This window comes from Trichechus manatus, unplaced genomic scaffold (assembly GCF_000243295.1).
Source record: "Trichechus manatus latirostris isolate Lorelei unplaced genomic scaffold, TriManLat1.0 scaffold00048, whole genome shotgun sequence".
Lineage (NCBI taxonomy): Eukaryota > Metazoa > Chordata > Mammalia > Sirenia > Trichechidae > Trichechus > Trichechus manatus.
Genome location: NW_004443984.1, coordinates 1,903,087 through 1,924,923, shown reverse-complemented (window position 1 = coordinate 1,924,923; position 21,837 = coordinate 1,903,087). Strand labels below are relative to the sequence as shown.

Sequence of the window (21,837 nt, the reverse complement as noted above, 5' to 3'; positions counted from 1 at the left end):
CCCTGTCGGAGCTCTGGACTGCCAGCCGCCTGACGTAGGGGAGCAGCGGAATTCGGCAGCAGCTTCCAAGGGCCTCGCTCCTCCCCGGACAAGGCGGGGCGGGGAAGTCCCGCCCAGCAGGCCCCGGCCCGGGGCTGCCCAAGGGCTGTGCCCGTCTCTTCTCACTCGGCGACCCCGGACCCCGAGGGCAGGCCAGAGCCGCAGAGAAGGAGGGGTAGGGGGAGAGGCAGGCGGGCCATGCCCTGGTCGCCCCGCGCCGCCCCACTTTGGGACCTGGTCCTGGGCGTACTGGGCACTGCCGCCTTCCTGCTTGACCTGGGCACCGACCTGTGGGCCTTCGTTCAGTACGTGCTCAGCGGCCGCTACTTGTGGGCAGCGCTGGTGCTGGCGCTGCTGCTCCTTGCCTCGGTCGCGCTGCAGTTCTTCAGCTGGGTCTGGCTGCGCGCCGACCCCGCGGACCTGCACGGGTCGCAGCCGTCCGGCCGCTGTCTGGCGCTGTTGCATCTCCTACAGCTGGGCTATCTGTACAGGTGATCGCCCCGCCCTCGGGAAAGGGGAGGGATACTGAGCCCAGCGGGCACCTCCTGCATTTGGGTTACTAGTGTGGTGAGAGTCCCGACACCGGGGTGGCGGGAGAGGGAGAGGACGAGAGAACCGGGAGTGAAGAGAGGAAACAGCCCCTGCAGGCACCTCTACCTATATGTGAACGCCCCGCCCCTTAAGGGAAGAGAACTGCTGAAAGCCCTTAGAGCTCTCCTAGTCTATCCATCCTTGCACAGGTGAAGAAACTGAGGCCCAGGGAAGAAAAGGAGGAGCATGGGCTTTGGAGTCAGCTCTCTGGGATCCAACTCTGGTTTTGCCACCTGTGACCTCATTCCTGCGTCACTCTGAGCCTCAGTTTCTTACTCTACAAAAAGGAAGTGGTAGTCTAGAGGTAGCTCTGGCAGATAGGCCTGTTGTAAAGAGTGAAAGAGATGGAAAGTGCCTAGCACAGTGCTTGGCACGGTGTCAACTCTGCTGTAATGGCAAAGACTTGCAGCCGCAGTTCAAAGCCTGCCTGTTCTTTCTAACTGTGCTTGGAGTCTTGGGCAAGTCACTTGACCTTTTCAGTATTTTTTACTCATTGTTCCAGTGGGCACGGTAATAGTGCCTACCTTTGAGCTTTATGAGCGTTAAATAAAATCTGTGAATCTCCCTGGCACAGAGTAAGCATCCAGTAGACGTCAGCTAGCATGATTACCTGGGCCACCCTGGGAGTTTCAGCTGTCCTGATCCCAGAATAGTGCTGTTCCCTCACAGCTGCCCGCCTCTCGCCCTTTCTTTCCCAGTTGTATTCTCCTCCTTGAACTTTTGCTCCCCACACCCCCAAACTGAACACAAGGGCAGAGATGGCATCTGACTCATCTGTGTCCCTTGAGCCAGCTGGGGTTGGGCTGTGTCTCGGAGAATGTGTGTGGATAGTGCTTCTTTTCAGAGCTGGTGGGCCTCTATAGAGGGAAAACTGAAAGCAAGGGTCAGAATCATAGGATGAAGTCAGGACACAGTGCGATCTGAGTGGGATGGTGTCTTAGTCATCTAGTGCTGCTATAACAGAAGTACCATAAGTGGATGGCTTTTAACAAAGAGAAATTTATTCTCTCACAGTCTAGTAGGCTACAAGTCCAAATTCAGGGTGTAGCTCCAGGGGGAAGCTTTCTCTGTCAGTTCTGGAGGAAGGTCCGTGTCGTCAGTCTTCCTTGGTCTGGGAGCTTCTCTGTGCAGGAACCTCAGGTCCAAAGGACGTGCTCTGCTCCTGAGACTGCTTTCTTGGTAGTGTGAGGTTCCCCTGTCTCTCTGCTCGCTTCTCTCTTTTATATCTCAAAAGAGATTGGCTTAGGACAATCTAATCTTGTAGATCGCCACTAATCCATCTTATTACATCGTAGTGATAGCATTTACAACACATAGGGAAATCACATCAGATTACAGAACTGTAGACAATCGTACAATACTGGGAATCATGACCTAGCCAAGTTGACAGATATTTTGGGGGGACACAAATTCAGTCCATGACAGATGGTGTGACTGGAGCCAGGATCCTCTCTTGAATCCATTTTTACAGATTCTCTCCAGATCTTGCCTTGACAAAGCTGCAGTCTCCAGGAGTGGGCGAGGGGAACTTTGACTCAGTTTTGCCTCATTGAGGGACCATACAGGCCTCAATAAAACCCCAGATGGGTGGGAAGGGGCATAGTTATTACAGTCCTGGGCATGAGTCAGACAGACTGTTGAGCTTTGCTGCCTATGCTCAGAAGCTCTCAGTGACTCCTCGTTGCCCACAAGATAAAAGGTCTTGCTCCTTGGGCTCCTGTTTCACAAAGTTTTGTTCACCACTTGGATTGGAATCACCTGGGGATGCCTATTTACAATGCAGATTTCTTGGCTCCTACTGCAGACTGGGAAACCCCAGTGGTGCAGTGGCTAAGAGCTCCGGCTGCTAACCAAAGGATCGGCAGTTCGAATCCACCAGACGCTCCTTGGAAACCCTATAGGGCAGTTCTACTCTGTCCTGTAGGGTCGCTATGAGTCGGAATCTACTCGACAGCAACGGACAACGGACTGCAGATTGAATGAAAATCAGTGTATTCTTTTCATAGTTTCACATAAGTGGGATCTCTGCTTCCAGTCTAACCACTCCAACCATCGCCCCCCCCCACCTCCACATAGCTCGGGTGCTCTTTCTAGAGTACAATCTGACCTGGTTGTGCCTGTGCTAAGAAGTTCTCAATGGCTTCCTGTTGCCCCCAGGATTCCAAAAGATTCTTATGCCTGCTAAAATTTGAGAACTACCATCTTATGAATTCAAACAGCCTTGGGTCCAAATCTTGATTTCACTACTTATTAGCTTTTTGATCCTGTTTCCCCATCTATAAAATGGGGATGTTGCAAGGAGTAAATGGGACAAGGTTTGTCATGCGCTTGGGACAGTGCCTGGCCAGTAAGAGAGAGCAGTAGTAGTTGCGTGTGTCCCCATTTTACAGATAAGGAAACAAGCTCAATGAGGTTAAGTTGCTTGCCCAAGGCCCACAGCGTGTAAGTGACAGAGCTGGGATCGGAGCCTGTCTGCATCCACCAGATGGGTAGGGGAAGGAGGAATGTCACCAGACTAACCTGGCCCTTTGGGCATCTTATGTGCTGCCTAGGTGTGTGACGGGGCTGCAGCAGGGACTGTTGGTGTGGCGGCAGGAGGTGCCCTCAGAGTTTGACATGGCATATGCTGACTTCCTCTCCCTGGACATCAGCATGCTGCGACTCTTTGAGACCTTCTTGGAGACGACACCGCAGCTGACGCTGGTGTTGGCCATTGTGCTGCAGAGCGGGCAGGCCGAGTACTACCAGTGTGAGTGACGGGCCAGCAGCCAACCCCTTCTTCTGGCTTGGGAAAGTTCCCCGCTAGTGTCACAAATATTTGCTCTTTTTTAAAAAGGCTGCTTGGAAAAGAGGAGAACATGTTTAGTCAGGCAGCCCTGGGTTCAAATCCAAAGTCACTCTCTAGCTGTATGACTTTGGGCAAATGACCCAACCTTTCTGAGGGTCAGTTTGTTCTCATCTGTAAAATGAACACAATAAATGCTCTTACCTCACAGTATTGATGAAAGGATTAAGAGATGATGCACATAAAGCAAACTGCCTGGAGCAAAATAAATCTGCATTGTAATTCTTACTGTTTTGAAGATAGCAGAGATTAAGTGTATAGGGTGCCTGACACACACTAGGCAACTTGTTAGTCGATAAACATTTATCGAGCACCTTCACATAGTCAACAAGTTTTTATGGAGCACCTCTTCTGTGCCAGTCACTGTACTGGGGACTCAGCAGAAAACAAGACGGACACAGCCCCTGCCCGGATGACAGAATATAAAATAATAATTACAGAAAAGTGTGTCCAGTGATCTGAAGGGGAGAGGCAGGTGGCAGAGGCTGACAGAGCCTCATAAAAACATGGGGAGAAATTTGTATAGTGAGGAGCTTCCAGACAATTTTGCCTGTAAAAGGGAAGTGACTCACCCAAGGTCACAGTGGCCGAGTTAGGACTCCAACCCATGTCTGATTCAGGGCCCAGGGCTTCCCCTTCACCACTGGATACTTCAAAGTCCCATGCTATAAATGCTGTGGCATTTATAGTCCCCCAAACACAGTCCCCCGCTCTGCCATCACTTGCTGTGTGACCCAGCAAGAGTCTTCCCTTCTCTGGCCTCAGTTTCCACGACTGTAAAAGATGTGGGTTGGACTCAATCTTCAAGGGCCCTTCCAGCTTCTGCTAGTCCAAGTCTGTAATCATAGTTTTAAATCTGATAATAGCAGTCTTCATGATTGAGTGCCTGCTATTAGGTAGGCATTATGCAAAGTACTTTGCAGTCTAACACTGTTCATGTTCACAGTCACCTTGTTAGGTCATTGCTATATTTATCTCCATTCTACACAAAAGAGGTGCAGAAAGGTGAAGCGACTTGCCCTGGGTCACACAGCACTCACTGGACATATAGTTTGTCTGTTTGAGGGAAGAAGCCCTGGTGGTGTAGTGGTTAAGTGCTATGGCTGCTAACCAAAGGGTCGGCAGTTAAATCCACCAGGTGCTCCTTGGAAACTCTGTGGGGCAGTTCTACCCTGTCCTGTAGGGTCACTATGAGTCGGAATCGACTTGACGGCAACAGGGTAGGTTTTTTGGTTATTTGAGGGAGGTGGGTGTCTAGGACCATGGCCAAGTGGAGACATTCTACACTGTGTGTATATGGTGGGGTTTGGGGGTGGAAGAAGACATATTTTTAGTAGCTAGGTACTGTGCTCAGCCCTGAGTTGGATCGACAGGATGGCAACGGGTTTTTAATAGGTGGTCAGCCCTGGGGATCCCAGGTGAGCAGGACCTGTTTCCTACCCTGGAGAAGCTCAGAGATAAGGAAATAGTAGGTAATTACTATGTGATAGGAAGAAGTGGGTGGAGTGTTACAGGACACAGCTGGAGTGGGTGAGTGGGGTCAGGATGATATTACTCTAGGGGATATTCAAACTGGGACTTGCAGAGTGAGTAGGAGTAGGCCTGGTGAGGGGAGGCATGTGCTCCTGGCCCACCTAACATAATGGGCAAAGGCTTGTCAAGGTCTCAGAATTTGGCATAGTGGGTCCTGCTGAGATGTAGAGTGTGGAGTAGTTAGAAAGACTGATGGCTACAGGTCTGGTTCTAGGTCGGGAGTATGTTCCTGGCACATAACAGGTACCCAGTAAACATCTGTGAAGGGGGCAGGAGAGGAAGCATTCTAGAGCTGCTTCTGCCCCTCCCTGGAGGTCCTGGTGCCCTTAGCCCAGAATAGGGACCAGGAGATGGGATAGGATCCTTACTCTCTACTTGTAGATCTTGCAAAATCAAGACTAGGGGCCAGTCTGAGTGTGGAGGGGAGGAGAGAGGAGTGAGGGTACATTCCCTGTTCACAGCAGGACATCCCTCCTGCCCTAAGGGCAACTTTAGCTAGAGCTTGTTGCCTCCCCGTGAAATTTCCTGCCTCCGTTTCTGAGACTGAGATGGGGGAACTGGAACTGCTGATTCTCAGATCCAAGAGAGACTTGGGCTTGTCTGGGAAGGGAAAGGTTACAGGGCCCTAGAAGATGCTAACCTAACAATAACAACAGAAGATGCTCAGGGTGTGGCCAAGACCCAGGGGTGCCAGATTCTGGGTGACTTTTTACAAGTTATGTACCCTCTCCTTGCAAAATATCACCATGATATACCTGAAAAGTAAAGCATAGCAGTGAAAGGAAGACATCACATTTGACTTCCAACTCTTTTTTTTTTTTTACTGGTTTTGTGAACTTATTTAATGTTCTCCAGCTGCAGTTTTCTTTTTAGCAGTTTGAGGGGTTCTAATACCCCAGGTCCCTGGGTGGTACAAATGTTTACGCTCAGTTACTAACTGAAAGGTTCAAAAGGTCGTTCGAATCCACCCTTCGGCACTGCTGAAGAAGGGCCTGGTGGTCTACTTCTGTAAGATCATAGCCATTGAAGACACTCTGGAGCAGTTATACTCTGACACACGTGGGGTCTCCATGAGTTGTAATCTACAGCAATGGGTTTTGTTTTTAGTTTTTAGTACCTACCTCAGGATTATAAGGACCCCCACAGTACCTGTGACTTCCGGGGAGTGTGCAGCAGGCTGCCCCCAGGGCTCACCTGTTTCTTCTTACTCTTTGTAGGGCTTGGCATCTGCACGTCCTTCCTGGGCATCTCGTGGGCACTGCTTGACTACCACCGGGCCTTGCGCACCTGCCTGCCCTCTAAGCCCCTCCTGGGGCTGGGCTCCTCCGTGGTCTACTTCTTGTGGAACCTGCTGCTGCTGTGGCCCCGAGTCCTAGTCGTAGCCCTGTTCTCAGCCCTCTTCCCCCGCTATGTGGCCCTGCACTTCCTGGGCCTGTGGCTGGTGCTGCTGCTCTGGGTCTGGCTGCAGGGCACAAACTTCATGCCAGACCCCTGCTCCGAGTGGCTGTACCGGGCAACAGTGGCCACCATCCTCTATTTCTCTTGGTTCAATGTGGCTGAGGGCCATACTCGAGGCCGGGCCACCATTCACCTGGTGTTCCTCCTGAGTGACAGTTGTCTCCTTGTGGTCACCTGGGTGACTCATAACACATGGCTGCCCCGTGGGATCCCATTACAGATGTTGCTGTCTGTGGGTGCCTCCAGCTTCCTTTTGGGTCTGGTTCTGCGGCTTGTCTACTACCGCTGGCTGCATCCTAGCTGCCGCTGGGAGCCTGACCAGGTGGATGGGGCCCGGGGCCTCCTTTCTCTCGAGTGGTGTCAGCTGCCTCAGAACAGGCGCATGAACCAGTTGGCTCAGAACTTTTTCCCGAAGGCTAAGGATGAAACTGTTTCCTCAGGGAAAGGAGAGGTGAATGGGGTCATTTGAGGTAGGGTTCAACTCTGCTTGGCGACAGAGAGACAGCAAACTAACTGGTAGACAGCAGGAGAAGATAAGCTAATTATGGTGTTATGGGCCTTGATCCACTCAACAACAGCTTGATGCCTGATCTGTGCCAGGTACTGGAGACCAGAGTTGAGTAAGACATAGGTCTGCCTTCAAGGAATTCACAATGTGAGCAAGATGAGAAGGGCTGGATCCTGGAGGGACGGTGGGCCCCAATTATGTACAAGACACTTTGGGAGGATAGAAGAGAGGCTCCTTTTTTTCTCCCCAACCAACCAGTATAACAGGTGGCCCCAAAACTTCTTAGGTATTTTTATCTCCCTGGCCACCTCTAAAATAGTTGGTAGAGGAGCTATTCTACCCTTTGGTTCCCCTCTCCTGGAGTAGAAGGCCCCAGGAACTCCTGAGTATGGTTTCTGGAATTCTTCCCCCCCTGTCCCCACCCCATTCAGTCAGTTCATTCCACAAATGTTAATTGAGATCCTCTTCTGCACCAGGAACACCATTCTAGCCTTGGAACCTGGAACAAGGTCAGCTGCCACCATAGCTTCTTCCCCCACACTCTCCATTCCTGGGTAGGATCTCACATGCTAGAGGACTGAGCCGTGGATGCTAACTCTGGCTGGTCCCTGTCAGCACCCAAGGGCCATAGTGCAGCTGACCCAGCCTCTGCTTCTGCTTGCAAGGGACCACCTTTCAACCAAGTGCCTTGTGAACCTGTGGTCTGGGCCATGGCTCAACCCCACAAGTGTTTTATTCTTTAGCCAGCATACCTCCTACCTCAGAGTCCATGTATGAGGAAGAGAGTGTCTGTGCATTGGTGTCTCTGCAAGTGAGAAACATGTATGTGTCATTTTTGTTTAGCAGTATTATTAGTAAAACCTCATGAAATCTTCCAACCTAGTCTGTGTCATGAAGCTAAATCTACTGAAGGGTTTAAAACCTCCTGGAAAGAAGGGATCAGAGATGAGATTCTCGTAAAGGCCCCTGAGACCAGAGAAGGGGCGGCTGGCTTAGGTAGGACTTCCAAACTTTGTTTCCAAGTTTCAAGAGGTGGTGAGCCCACGTGGGCTTTTCAGCTGGACATCAGAAATGGGATCTGGGCTGACTGCAGTGCACGCTGCTAACCACCAGCTGTTGCTGGGCCTGGCAGGCGTAGCCCAGACACCTCTAGTACCAGGAAATGAATATGAGAGCCCACATGCAAAAGCTCTTTGCTGGTAGCTCAGGGAAGGTTTATGATGCAACAGGTTAATGGGATGTGGATGTGGGTGATAGTGCTGGGGAGGTGGAACCTTTTGCTGCTCTAGGAAGTCTGTGGTTTGGAGAAGCCAAGAACAGGAAGAGGGCACTGGAGATGGGAGAAAATGTTCCCATCACCGTTGTGATGGGACTGAGTAGTCTCAGTTCTGTTATTCATTCTAGTGAAGACACCATAAACAGAGAAGTAAAAGTATATCAGATAGTGTTAAGTGCTAAAAGAAAAAGCAGGGAAGGGGATCAGGAGAGTGAGTGTGTGTTGTGGGTGGGAGTTAACATTTTATATAGAATGGCCGTAAGCCCTCAAGGAGGTGAGGGAAAGAGCCCTGCAGATGCACTTCACCCCAGAGACCAAGTGGGCAGTGACTGGGGACTGTGATAAATGTGATGAGAAGGAGCAGAGCCTGGGGGGAAAGTCCTGTAGGGCTGGTGGATTGAGTCACTGTGTGTGTGTGCGCGCGTGGCGGCGGGGGGTGTGTGCTGCAGACTATCTGTTCCTCTCTGAGGGCAGTAACTCCACTGGATGAAGGTGGAAGGCATGTGACAGCTATGTTGACCTGGAGCCAGAAAGGACACAGTGATGAGGGTTGGGGGCAGAGATGAGAGCCTCTGGGAAGATGGTGCTGTGCTTTTTACATACATGGAATGTTAGAGGTTGAAAGATCTTCCAGATCATAAAGTCCAGTGATTTCCAGACTTGAATTTCAGCAACCAATAAAATGGCCAACATGGTTGCCAATTTAACAAAAAAGAGCAGTAAAAACCAACATTATCATTTCATAAACCAAAGGCCATCCAAACGATCTCAAAATAAAGGACCATTCTTTTAATTGAATACAATTAAACACACTCACTGTCGTAGACTGAATTGTGTCCTCCAAAAATATCTGTCAACTTGGCTAGGTCGTGATTCCCAGTATTGTATGATTGTCTACCATTTTGTCATCTGAGGTGATTTCCCTATGTGTTGTAAATCCTAGCACTATGATATAATAAAATGGATTAAACCCAAAACGAAACCGATTGCTGTCGAATTGATTCCAACTCATAGCGACCCTGTAGGACAGAGTAGAACTGCCCCATCGGGTTTCCAAGGAGCGCCTGGTGGATTTGAACTGCCAGCCTTTATGGTTAGCAGCCAAACTGTTAACCACTACGCCACCACAGCTTCCTAAAATGGATTAGCGGCAGTTACATTGATGAAATCTAAAAGATTAGATAGTGTCGTTAAGCCAGTCTCTTTTGAGATATAAAAGAGAAGCAAGCAGAGAGACAGAAGAACCTCATACCACCAAGAAAGCAGGGCCAGGAGCAGAGCGCGTCCTTTGGACCTGGGGTTCCTGCATGGAGAAGCTCCTAATCCAGGGGAAGATTGACGACAAGGACCTTCCTCCAGAGCTGACAGAGAAAGCCTTCCCCTGGAGCCGATGCCCTGAATTTGGACTGGTAGCCTATTAGACTGTGAGAGAATAAATTTCTCTTCGTTAAAGCCATCCACTTGTGGTATTTCTGTTACAGCAGCACTAGATGACTAAGACACATGCATATACACACAATGAAACTGAAATCATTATCATTTTTCTCAATTCATAGGGAACATTAAGTGGTGAGGCCCCAGAGGGCAGGCCTGGCCTGTACAAATCCCCGGGCATAGTGCCCAACCTAGCCTTGGACACAGATCCTAAGAGTTTCACCAAAACAATCTACTTTTCTACATTTCTTCCTGGCATACGCAGAAAAGACTAGGCTCAGGGGAGATGCCACATACACCCAAAGAGAAGACCTAGAGCTTTAGGCAATTCTACAGTTTCCCCCTGAGAAAATAAAAACAAGATGGTTTTTAATTAAAAAATTTTTGGCTAAACTCATTTATACTCTCTAGGTGAAATCATCAAATGATGGTTATATGTATCCAATTCAAACAATGCATATAGTGTTCAATCTAAAAAGTGTGGAATTTAGCAGTTTACAGAATCAAGAATTTTAAAAAGATGAGTGACATTATTTGAATTAGAATATTCCCTTAAGATTTCCATCAAGATTCTTTTTTTTTTTTTTAAAAGACCAGACTTAATAGTCTGAGACTGGAGAAACCCCAGAAAGCACAGCCCCCAGACTCTGTCAACCCAGAACTAATTCCTGAGGCCAACTCTTCATACAAAGATTGGACTGGACTGTAGGACATAAAATGATACTCGTGAAGACTGTGCTTCATAGCTCAAGTTGATACATTAGACTAAATGGGCAGCTTCTGTTCGGAGGTTGAGATGAGAAGGCAGAGAGGGTTAGGAGCTGGTTGAATGGAATGGGAAATCGGGTGGAAAGGAGGAGTGTGCTGTCACAGTATAGGGAGAGCAATTAGGGTCACATAACAATGTATGTATAAATTTTTGTATGAGAAACTAGAAATGTGAACTTTCACTTAAACTACAATAAACAAAAAAGAATTTTTTTTTTTTAATGTCAAGAAACTGTTTTTGAAGAATAAAGAACCTCCAGAATTACTCATTTCTACCTGCCACCAAAAGGTTTTTGAGAAGTGTGCAGATTTTGTACTTATTGTAGGGGAAATGGAGATATTTAACTACTATTTGGGCTTGAAAAGCAATTGATACTTCTAACATTCATGCTTATGACTAAGGATATAGCAAGTAACAGGTTTGCTTCAACTACTGTGTGGTTGAAAATGCACACCTTCTGGTGGAAAGATTTAATGACTAGAATACAAGGCAATCCCCTCTTTTCTGGGGGAATTAATTTAGGGAAAAAACATCTCACAGTCTGACATGTATGGTACTTGGAAGCTAGAACCAAATTCTAATCTCCTTCACTGGAGTAAAAGGCAAAAGGATTCTTCGTAGACTATAGACTTCTCCAGATCAGTGGGGAACAGTGAGAACCAAATGTGAAGGAATGAAATGAGAAAAAGTAGTTGATGTGACATGAAATCAGGCCAAATCAAAGGAGGTTTGATATCAGTTTGTCAGTTTTATTGCTTTTGTGTTTAAGCTCAGCACAGCACAGTATTGATTTTTCTCTTCAATAATTAAATTTCAGTACATATGACAGCAAATCTCATCATTCCAGTCCTAAACGTCTAAAAGCAATGTTTTAGAAACAAGAAATAAATTCTCCCTTGCAAATGAGTTAAAAATATCCCTTTTATTTTCCTGTGTACATTTATTTATATTAAACAGTTTTTTAAAATTTTTTTGGTGAAATTAATGAATTTTTATGAAGCCCTCCTTAGGACTCTACTCAGCTGGGTAACTGGGCTGACCCTATTCAGAAAAGACACAGGAGCAAACTGTATAGAAAATAAAAACTTTATTTTTCAAGTTTATAAGGTAGTTCCCATTACATATAACATTATGGTCAAAGACTCTACAGCCACGAATGCCCGCAGTCACATAAATATGTCCAATCCAATCAGTGCCTTTTTCTGCTAAAAGAGGCATCTGAAGTTCAGAGGGAGAGTTACATTTTGAGTAGAAGTTGTCCTTACTGGGATGGCTCTGGTCAGTGCATTAGGAACTAGCCAAGGAGCCTTGCTTGCTAGAACTATTTGACTCAGGAGAGGAAGGGACAGATAGGTCTGCTGATCAAGGTTGGGGTAGAACTAGATTTTCTCTCTTGTGGTTTAAGATAGTTCAGAATTCATATTTGGCTTCTACAGAGTAAATATCTGGGGAGTTACACAACTTTTAGATGAAAGGAAACCAATTTAATGGTAAGTAACAGAAGCCTGCTTAAGAGGGGCCCCACCTGCCCCCTTCTGGAGGAGGAGTGAGAGGATGTTCTGAGCTCACCCCCCCTTGGTCTACAGCATTGCTCTCCCAGGCAGAGGGAGAATGTGGCACTGCCCCTATAGTCCTCTCCCCCTGTGGTTCAGTGGCACTGACACCCATTCAAGGTAGCGAACATCTAGAAGCTCCATATGCTGCAGCTGGAGCTTGCCAATCAGATTCTACGTGGAGCTTTAAAGCTGAGTTTGTGTAAACTGTGAACAAACTGTGGCACAAGTCTCCTGGAACACTAGCTTTGCCCCCAACTTGCAGAGCAGAAGACAGGAACACCCCAAACCAAACAAAAGCCCAAACAGGCATGTAAATCTGGAGCAGGCGCCTATTCTCCTGGACACCACCTGCTGCCCCAGGGGCACTGGACAGCGTGATGCTAAGGCACAGTCAGTTTTACATTCGAAAGTCAAGCCATAACCCCAGGACACACCTGGCAACTCCAGATCCCCTACCAGAGCCAGCCCTCACCACAAAATGTGTACAACCCACAGTGCTCACTCAGCTGGCAGAAGGACTCATCATTTGGCTAATTTCATGGAGACTGTTTCTAATACAAAGAGCTTCCCCTTGCTGAAAGGACCCACAGTATTCTTTGGCCCTCAGTTTCCAACAGCTCTTGTTTTCTAACCCACTTATTTTCCTTTCCAGATTTTTGTGCTGGGGAGGAAAGGGGGTGATGGGGGAGACGGCAAGAGGAGCGCTGTGTTCCCATAACAATTCATTTTGTCAAAAAGGAGCCAGGAAGCTCCTGTTTGCTGTCTGCCCTCTAAACGAGGACAGCAGTAACCAAGAAAGAACAGAGACTGCTCTGATCAGTGGGCCTCCTCACCTCTCTTGGCCAAATCCAGGTCCCTTTTGGAAGAGCTAAGCTGGACAAGAGGGAAAGGGCACTGAAAAAGGAGTCCAAGTCACATTCTAGGAATAAAGAGCTTCTTCTGAAGGGCAGGGGAGAGAAGCATGCTTGTGTGTGTACCTGGTGCACGATGGGCATACCACTCCACAGCCTCACAAACCTAGAGCACAGCACCAACAAGTGGCATCTATCCAGGGCAAGAAATCAACAGCTATAGTGCCAGTAGAGGGATGGTTTGGGGTCTGAAGTAAAAATCCATCTTAGAGCTTTCTGAGATCAACCATCAAGCAAGGCAGATCAACATCTGAGCAACTACGCTGCATACAACCAAGGGAAGGTCTGCCTCAGACTACATCTTGTTCCCCATGCTCACATGGAAACAAGGTTAAAGAGGCAGTGAAGTAATGGAGCACTGACTCCAGTGCCTCTCCGCTAAAAGTGTGAGCCATGAAGCATTTTCTCAGTCAGTTCTGAAGGAATGTGTATACCAGTCTCTTTGCTGCTGTCCAGGTGACCTGGCATTGGAAGGAGTCTGGCCTCTTTGTGCTGTTAACATCTCTGGAAGTGGATATGCAGAGTCTCTGGGGACAAGGAATTTCAGCTGAGTCGGTCAAGGATGCCTCCCACCAAGGACACAGACTGCATCTCTCTGAGGTGCTTATCTAGTCACCTCTCTCTGTATAGCCTGGAGAGGCTGAACTTCCTCAGCTCTAGGGAAGTTTATCCTGCTTGAGCAGATAGCTAGGTTGGTCATGGAGGGATGAAGCATCCAAAACCACAGTTGGGCTGGAGGCTGGGGCTAGTGCCTGGACATCCACCATCTCTCCCAGGGGTCAGGCTGAGAGCTGCTCCTGCATCTGGCCCAGGATTAAGTTTTCAGGCATGGAGAAGGGGGTCTAACTCTGTTATTTAAAATCAAGAAAGTCTTTCTGTTCTTCTGGTTTCCCATTTTAGAATGGGATTGAGAGGTGGGAAGGGTGTTCCATGGGAAAACTGAGTTTTGATCACAACAATCTGCTCATTAGTTTCAGGCAGAGATCTGGGTAAATACATACCTGGAATATCTTTATGAAGCTTAAGGGCTTCAAAATAAGTCAAATATACGGTAGTTCTGGCCAAAATGTAGTTACGAGCTTGGTCTTAAACTTGACTCCTTGGATCCAATGTCCAAGAATTGACCAGAGTTGCATGGAGGTGGTTCTGAGGTGCAGAGGGCAAGAATGAGGCAAGAGCCTAGCATTTGATGACTACGGATGAAGAGAATGCTGTAGGGATGAGCATCTGTTGGGGAAGGCTGCTTCTCTGCAGGAGGAAAAGGTGGACTCCTCCTGTCTCAAAAGCCAAAGGGGATTTTCTTCACAAGTTGAAATGCATGAAGAGTCTTAGCCTTCTCTCTCCAGTCTGGAGCCTAAGCCTCCTGGACATAGCTTTTGAATAAAAGAGCCAAACCGAAGGCTTAGAATTTACTGTCTAAGAGAAGTTTCTAGGGTCAAAGGGGAAGAGAGACTGGAAAAGGAACTAAGGTCCTGAGGATGGGAAATGCCAAAATCTAAAGTTAATCAGTATCCAGTGCCCCACGGTTCAGCAAACTAGGAGATGGAAGAACGGGAAGGGAACCATCCTAGAAAGCAGACCATTGGAGGAGCTAAAGAGGCGCTACTGTCACAGAGAGGTATTTTAGATATTTCAGTTACTATTTTCCAAGGAAACTTTATACAACCCTTTCTGGCCAGAAAAAGAAAGGGAGGAAAAACCTGCTTCAGAGACCAGGCCCTTACCTATAAAAATAACATATACATTCACCGGGAATAAGTTCTACAGCTAAGGAGTTTACAAAGACTGCAAGAGATGTTATTATAAAACTCTGCTGCATTTACCTTATCACCACAAATTAAAAGCAGTTCTCAATCTGGTCACGGACTAAGAGTGCAACTGCCCCAAGAATTTCCTTTTCTTCATTTTTTGAAACAAAACAAAACAAAAACCAGAAGAATTAAAAGCACTATAGCTGTGGCGAGTCTACTGTTCTCTTCATCCAACTGTCTCCTGTTTCTGACCAAGGATGAACACAGGGCTGCAGCCAATCTTAGCAAAAACAAGCACCATCCCTTGCTGCAGCCATTTCTGATTGTGTTCTCGCCAGCATTCCACGGAGAGAAAAGAGAGAGAGTGTTCCCAATTGGCTCCGGTCTCTAGCTCCCTTCAGGAGTGAAAAGGAGCTCATGAGGAAGGTTCCTTGTTCCAGTTCTTAAAGAAAATCAAGCTCCAGAGCCTGGTGGAGGGACACTAGGTCTCCATGGTTTGTGATCCTCCAGAAAGGCATGTTGTGCTGGAAGAGAGAGAGGGTAGCTGGTTATCCCGATTTCTTTTGGGGACTTATATTTACCTGTACCCTCCTGCATGGACCTCTCCCCAAGGTACTTGCCCACCTCTCATAAGGCTGTCATAGGATCAAATAAGTTATATGTTTAAGGGCTCTGTATACTATAGGATGCTGTAGTCTCATAAAAGTGAGAAATTTTTATTGGGTTTCAGTGGTAACTGAGCTCTCGCTATACTTTTTTATGAGAAACAGATGTTCTAGCTACTATATAAGATGTTCAGGATCAAATAACATCACCTGGATAAGAAATTAGCATTAATATATTACATTTTCTTATAGATGTTCATTTCCTATAAATTCCAGAGCTATAAGGTGTCTTGTCCATGACCAACATGTAAAACATATAGATCTAGGAAATAATATACTATGAGTACTGTGTTCCATTCTGGAAGCCACACTTTTAATAAGGGCTTTGCTAAATGCAAGTGTTAGAAACCACGTTCTGTGAAGCTGAAGGAGATTAACTTTACTGACCACCTTGTGCAAAATGGTTCTAAGTTATCCAGAATACTGAGGTCTTAGAACAAAGTTCTTTTAGCATGTAGCTCCGTGTTGTTTTCAAGCCAGCTGCTCACACATAATATTTAAAAGGCTATTAACATACAGGAGAAGTAGCAGACTTGTTATATCTTGCTCAGCAGTGTCAGACTAGTACCAGTATGTGAAAGTTGCAGAGATAAATCGTAGTTCAATGTAAGGGGGAATGTCCTAACAGCTGGAATGACCCCACAGTTGAACAGGCTATCTGGGAAGCAGTGTCCTCAACAAGGACTAAAAAGGCTTCTGTCAGGGAGGCTGCAGAAAAGATCCCTTGCAGGGTGGAGGCTGAACTGGATAAAGCTCTAAGGCATTTCCCAATGGGTATACTCTACTGTAGATGATTACAGGCACTGGCCTAGAGACACAAACTGCAAATGACATGAGTTGGTTCTTTCTCTCTTCTTTTCTTCTTCAGGCCGAGAAGCACTGTAGAATCAAAGCTCCAGAGATAACATATATTAAAAACAAAAACCAAACCAAACCAAACCATGAAGGTCCTTGAATTGCTACATAAAGTAGAAATGAAAATAGAATGAGGTACTAATGCCAACTGATTATCAATCTCACAGTTCATTAATAGTTGCTAAAGGCTTCTAAGTTAACTGGATGAAAAAAATCAGCTGGTCCTCCTGCTAACTCACTGCCTCCAAGTCTAAGGAACAGTTACTGGAAGAAAACACTGAGGCAGGGAGGGAAAGAATTTCTGTAAACCCATTTAACATGAGGAGAAATTGAAAAAGGATAAACTGTCCCAAGTCACACCGCTAATAAAATGGCTGAGATGGGATTTGAACCCACCTGATTCTAAATTCCATAGGAAAGACTCTATCATCTACTGTTTCCTATATCAATACGGGTAGACCTAGAGTTGGGGGCTGCACAGTGATGGGCTTAACTGAAGTCAGAACAATCTTTCCAGGGCTCACAGGCAGGAAGGACCTTCTGTAGAAGCAACTCCCAACTGATTTTGTTGTTTTGAGAATCAGAATGATTTGCCTTTTTGCAAATGCTCTTTGCATGATGCTCTTGAAAAGGTATTGCTCTCTAAGATGAAGATGGAAGGTAGGGCCCACATCAGGTTTAATGATGGGGGTCCCTGTGGCAGGGCTTGAAGATTTTAAGATTTTTGAGTGGCAGGGCAAGGGGAAGATCTAACAACTTAGAGGGAAAACTCCATTTGGGGGAAAAGTGACCCTTTTTCTCTTTCTTTAAGGAAAAATGGAAGATGAAGAAGAGAAAGGGAAAACACCACAGAGTAGATGGCTAAGACTTCTGAGTTTTAGTATTTTTCTACTTGCTTAATGCACTCCTACACAAGCTATTTTCTTTACCATAGTTACCTGTTTGGCTGCAATTTCTTCATCTCGTCCATCTCCAATCACTACATATGTGACTTTCTTTCCAAATCTTGACACGATTCTCTCAAAGCAGCTCTCTTTACCTGATGAGAAAAAGATATTTCCTATTAGGACATTCAATACCAAAGAAATGGGCTGCTGCTAGGTTCACCTGCATGTGCTTAGACCAACTAAGTGGCAGCCTTTGTGATTTGCTAGGTAGGAGTAGGTGTGGGAGCTAGAGATCCAGTAGGCCCCCTGCCCAAAGAAAGTGAAAATTGTGTCATTAAAACTATAACTATTACTACTGACTTTCTAGGCATTGCACTTTCTAAGTTCTTATTTTAACCTTCAGGCTAAGGGTGAAGTCAGTAAGATCTTTGTGTGAGGGAATTTCTATAAACGGGAGGCTAAGGAGCCTAGGCAGTGCAAGAGCGCTGAATACCACCTCCTTCTTCCATGTCTCTTGCACTTTACAGCTTACAAAGCAGTTTCAAATTATTCCTTCATTTAATTCTCAAAATAATCCAGTGAGATGGATACCATTCTCTATTTTATGGATGCAAATGGAACTCAGAAGTTGAGTGACTTGACCCAGATCACAAACAAGCAGGTAGCTGAGTTAGAATTTAGACCTGGGGCTCCTGACTCCAAGTCTGGGCTCTGGCCATTGTGTCATGAGGAAAGGATGATTTCTGAGGGGAAAATTTTTAGAGAACTGAAAGCATAATACTTTGATTTCTTGTTACTAATAACTAACAGGCAAACAGCCATTTCCTTTCAATTCTTCATTTCACAGAAAACAGTCCTGGGAGTGGACCTTGTGACCAATGTGGCAGCAACATTTATCACATCTGGAATTTTCTCACTACTGTACTTTGTAACTGCAACTGAGATATTACATCACTGAAATTGACCTTGGGTGATTTAAATCCACTGCAGACAGTTCTGAGAAACATGCCAGTGTATCAAAATTCAAAAGCTGGAACCAATACCTAAAACATTCACAGAAGATACTACTATGGGAAAGATATTTTATTTGCGTAAATAAATAAAAGGGAAATTATTTCCTTTGCTCTTTCTTCAGTATCTCTTATACTTTATTTCCCTGCCACCTTCTTCAGTTAATCAGGGTCCTAAGTCTGCTTCCTTCTTCATCCTGCTCCATTAACTTTCTCATCCTTTTCACTTTCTTCTCGCCGGATCCAGTGACTTAGCACCAGGGCTCCTGTGTGAAGAAGCAAAAGGTGCCTCTTCCTTGAGATACTCGACTGCCATCTGCTGGAAAATTGTTATAATAAATATAAAAACACACAAATTTAAGATGACTGCAATGTGAGCGACAAGAACCTACACAACCATACCCAGAAGCCCTGCTTGGTTTATCTGAGCAACGGCAAGCCATTGACATCTAGTCCATGTGGCGCTTCAAAATATGTGGACTAGTCACCTCAACTAGACACTACCCTTCTCTGGGCTTCAAGCCCCAGATTATAATACAAGGCTTGGCTTAGGAGCACACTGGTCCCTTTCAGTGCTAACACTTTATAATAGCATTATTATGCCTTACAGTCACAGCAGACAATCTATGTTTGCTAAGGAAATGTATATTAATCTCACAAATAATTCAGTGGACTGTAGTCCATGTCCTGAGCACCAACTGAGTTCAAACATTAAAGAATTCAACTAATATCAAGCTCTTATTATGTTCAAGGTATTGAAGAGTTCTTTGTTTAATTCCATGCTAACTACTACATCCTGATAACCTAACCCAACCTCTGCCAGACCCACAGTCTAATTTATGGTCTGTCTATAGAAAAAACTTTTAACTCAGTTAGAGTTTAGACTCTTCTCCTAAGACTAGACAAAGGGAATGTTTCATATTTAGAGGACAAGGGCACAGAGCTGCATTCATTCTCCTGGCATACAATTATCAAGGATGAAAATACACTTGGGAACTTCTCTAAAATGATTAAGAGACTAAGAGTTATAACAGCCTAAAGAAGTAGCTGTATGAAAACATGACTCTAGTATAGTTGATAAATATACTTCCTCTGTTTACACTTCCCAAAACAAGCCTGGAGATGAGCTTTCCTGTTTGGGAGAATGAGGCCAATGAATAGTCAGCTTACCAAATGTTAAGCAATTAAAGCTGGTGAACTGCAAGACCAACCCAGCCTTTAAAGAATATTAGTTTCTAGACTTCCTCTATCAAAAACACTTCTGACATTTTCAGAAGTGATTTTGGGAATTCTCTTTAATGTCCAAGATCATAGAGTGGCCATTAAGAGAGCCATAATTCTGAAGTCATTTTAGAGGAATTGAAAAAGTATTTCCTCTCCTTGCTCCCATTTTTACAGTACTGGAAAAGGGAAGCCTCAAGCCTCCCACTGTGGTTACCATGGCACCAGGCACCACTGCAACTTCAGAAATTAGCTCTGGATGAACTGAGACTAAGAAAATTGTCAAGTAAGCATATTTATTGTTAGAGGGAATAAAATCACTTCCATTAGTTTCATAAACCTGTTGGCTGCCAGGACTCAATATAACGAACATGACAGAAAATCTGCCTTTCAGGTATGGGAGATTTGGTGAGTGTACTGGGTTCTTAGCTGAAATGTATAGTACGGCAGCCACAGCAGTAGCAATGTCTCAAGGGGGCTTTCAAATTCACCCTCCCCCCCCCAGATCCCTTGTAAATGAAATAATTCAAGCATACAAAAAAGTATGGTGATAATAAAAACAAATGTCTGTATAGAGGCAGGGCCAAGATGGTGGAGTAGTCAGACGCTTCTGGTGGACCCTCTTACAAAAAAGACCCGAAAAAACAAGTGATTTGATTATATATGGCAATCTGGGAGCCCTGAACATCAAAGGCAGAGTTGAGGAACCGGACTGAGTGGCAGGGGGAGGGAGAGACGGTTTGGAAGCAGCGAGGAGTTGCCAGACCTGACCCGGCGAGAGCCTGAGCCCTTCAAGCCTGAGAAGCTCATGGGTGAGTGGTGAGGCAGGCAAGCAGCAGTGCTTGGGAGGTACGTTTTCTGCACCGGGAGAGTCAGCGCCAGAGAGTCTACTCGGCTACCCAGAACCAGTGAGAAGCAGCCCTCATCGGCGAAAGATGAGTACTTGCGTACGGCTTACCGTGCGGATAAAAAACAACCCCCTTAGGGAAAAACCTCTCTCCCATTTACCTCCCCGCTCCCTGCTCTACACTGGGTCCTGGACCAGCTTCAGCTACTGCCAAGTCCCCTAGGCCAGAAGCAGGATCTGTCACACGCCCGGAGCCATTCTCCCTGCCTTGGAGAGTGAACAAATTAACAAACGGGAAAAAATAACTGCCAGCTCCCCTAAGCCAGGAACCCAGGGTAGGCACAGCTTCTTTGCCTAGGCACAGGCATAAGGGATCCATGAACTTTGAGTGCCTTTCCCCCTCATAGACTTGTGTGGGCCGTTCTCACCAGCACAGGGCCTCATTACTGCAGTACAACAAGGTATATACCGGAACTCTAACTTCAACTGTTTCAGCTGTGGAGTGGCAGCTTCTTGACATTTGACACTGCTCTGCCCATTTAGCAGGGTCTTCACCTACCCACATCAGGGGCCTGAGGACTGGTGGCTCCACCTAGCCACCTACGACAGGGGCCCATGAATAAGTGGTGCCCCCCAGTCCTTACAGCCAACAGCATTAGGTGCTCACAGTCTGGCTGCAAAACACACCCACCTATGCGCTCTACGGAACAGGGACATGCCTTCCTCCTGGACACTCGGGGGTGGACATCAGCCCCCTGCCTCGCTCAGAGTGTGTCCCCCTGCTGCAGCCAGCAGGTGCCTACAACAATCACCCATGCCTGTCTAGGATTGTAAGTGAGAGCCTACACCACACACTTAGTGGCTATCTACCTCGGCACCTGAGCTGAATCCATACAGGAGGAGTGGGCAGACTCCTGAGCTCACATACCTAGTAACAGATCTAACTACCTGGTGATAGGACATTAGAGCTTCAGAGGTGCCAATAATCAAACTAGCTCATATGAGCAGCCTATTTGGGCATATCAAAATAAAACAAGAAGCTAGGACACAGTAAGCAAACATAAAATAAATAAATATAATAACTTATTATGGTTCGGAGACAACAGTCAATATCAAATCACATGAAGAGGCAATCCATGGTGGCTTCAGCAAGCTCCCAAAAAAAAGAATCAAGAAATTTTCCAGAGTAGGAAAATTTCTTGGAATTACCGGAGGCAGAATACAAAAGATTAATATACAGAACTCTTCAAGAAATTAGGAAGGAAATTAAGCAAAATGCGGAACATGCAATAGAGGAAATTAAAAAGATTAGAGAAGAGCATAATGACAAATTTAACAGGCTGCAAGAATCCACAGAGAGAAAGCAATCAGAAATCCAGAAGATTAACAATAAAATTTCAGAATTAAGACAACTCAATAGAAAGTCATAGGAACAGAATTGAAGCAATGGAAGTCAGAATTAGTGAGATTGATGATAAAGCACTTGACACCAACTTATTTGAGGAAAAATCAGATAAAAGGATTTAAAAAAATGAAAAAACTCTAAGAATCATACGGGACTTTATCAAGAGGAATAACCTACGAGTGACTGGAGTACGATAATGGGGGGAATAACACAAAATATAGACAGAATTGTTGAAGATTTGTTGGCAGAAAACTTCCCTGATATCATGAAAGATGA

General features: G+C 45.9%; 2 protein-coding genes across 12 annotated transcripts in view; one reads left to right on the top strand and one right to left on the bottom strand.

The window, feature by feature from the left end:
• Window positions 1-145: 145 nt before the first annotated feature.
• XKR8 (XK related 8) lies at window positions 146-9,163 on the top strand. The gene is made up of 3 exons (XM_004377242.2): window positions 146-530; window positions 3,183-3,379; window positions 6,226-9,163. Exons 1-3 carry the CDS (start codon window positions 238-240, stop codon window positions 6,933-6,935), a joined length of 1,200 nt encoding a protein of 399 aa, XP_004377299.1. The 5' UTR covers window positions 146-237; the 3' UTR covers window positions 6,936-9,163.
• A 2,467-nt stretch (window positions 9,164-11,630) lies between these two features.
• Window positions 11,631-21,837, bottom strand: part of EYA3 (EYA transcriptional coactivator and phosphatase 3) — a 239,462-nt gene continuing 229,255 nt past the window's right edge. For all 11 annotated transcript variants that reach the window (XM_023732058.1, XM_023732062.1, XM_023732056.1 and 8 more), the window contains 2 exons: window positions 17,130-17,230; window positions 11,631-15,195 (listed from right to left, as the gene is read on the bottom strand). In XM_023732058.1, the coding sequence (XP_023587826.1) occupies window positions 15,115-15,195; window positions 17,130-17,230 (182 nt within the window). In that variant the 3' untranslated portion in view covers window positions 11,631-15,114. The remainder of the gene's footprint in view (window positions 15,196-17,129; window positions 17,231-21,837) is intronic.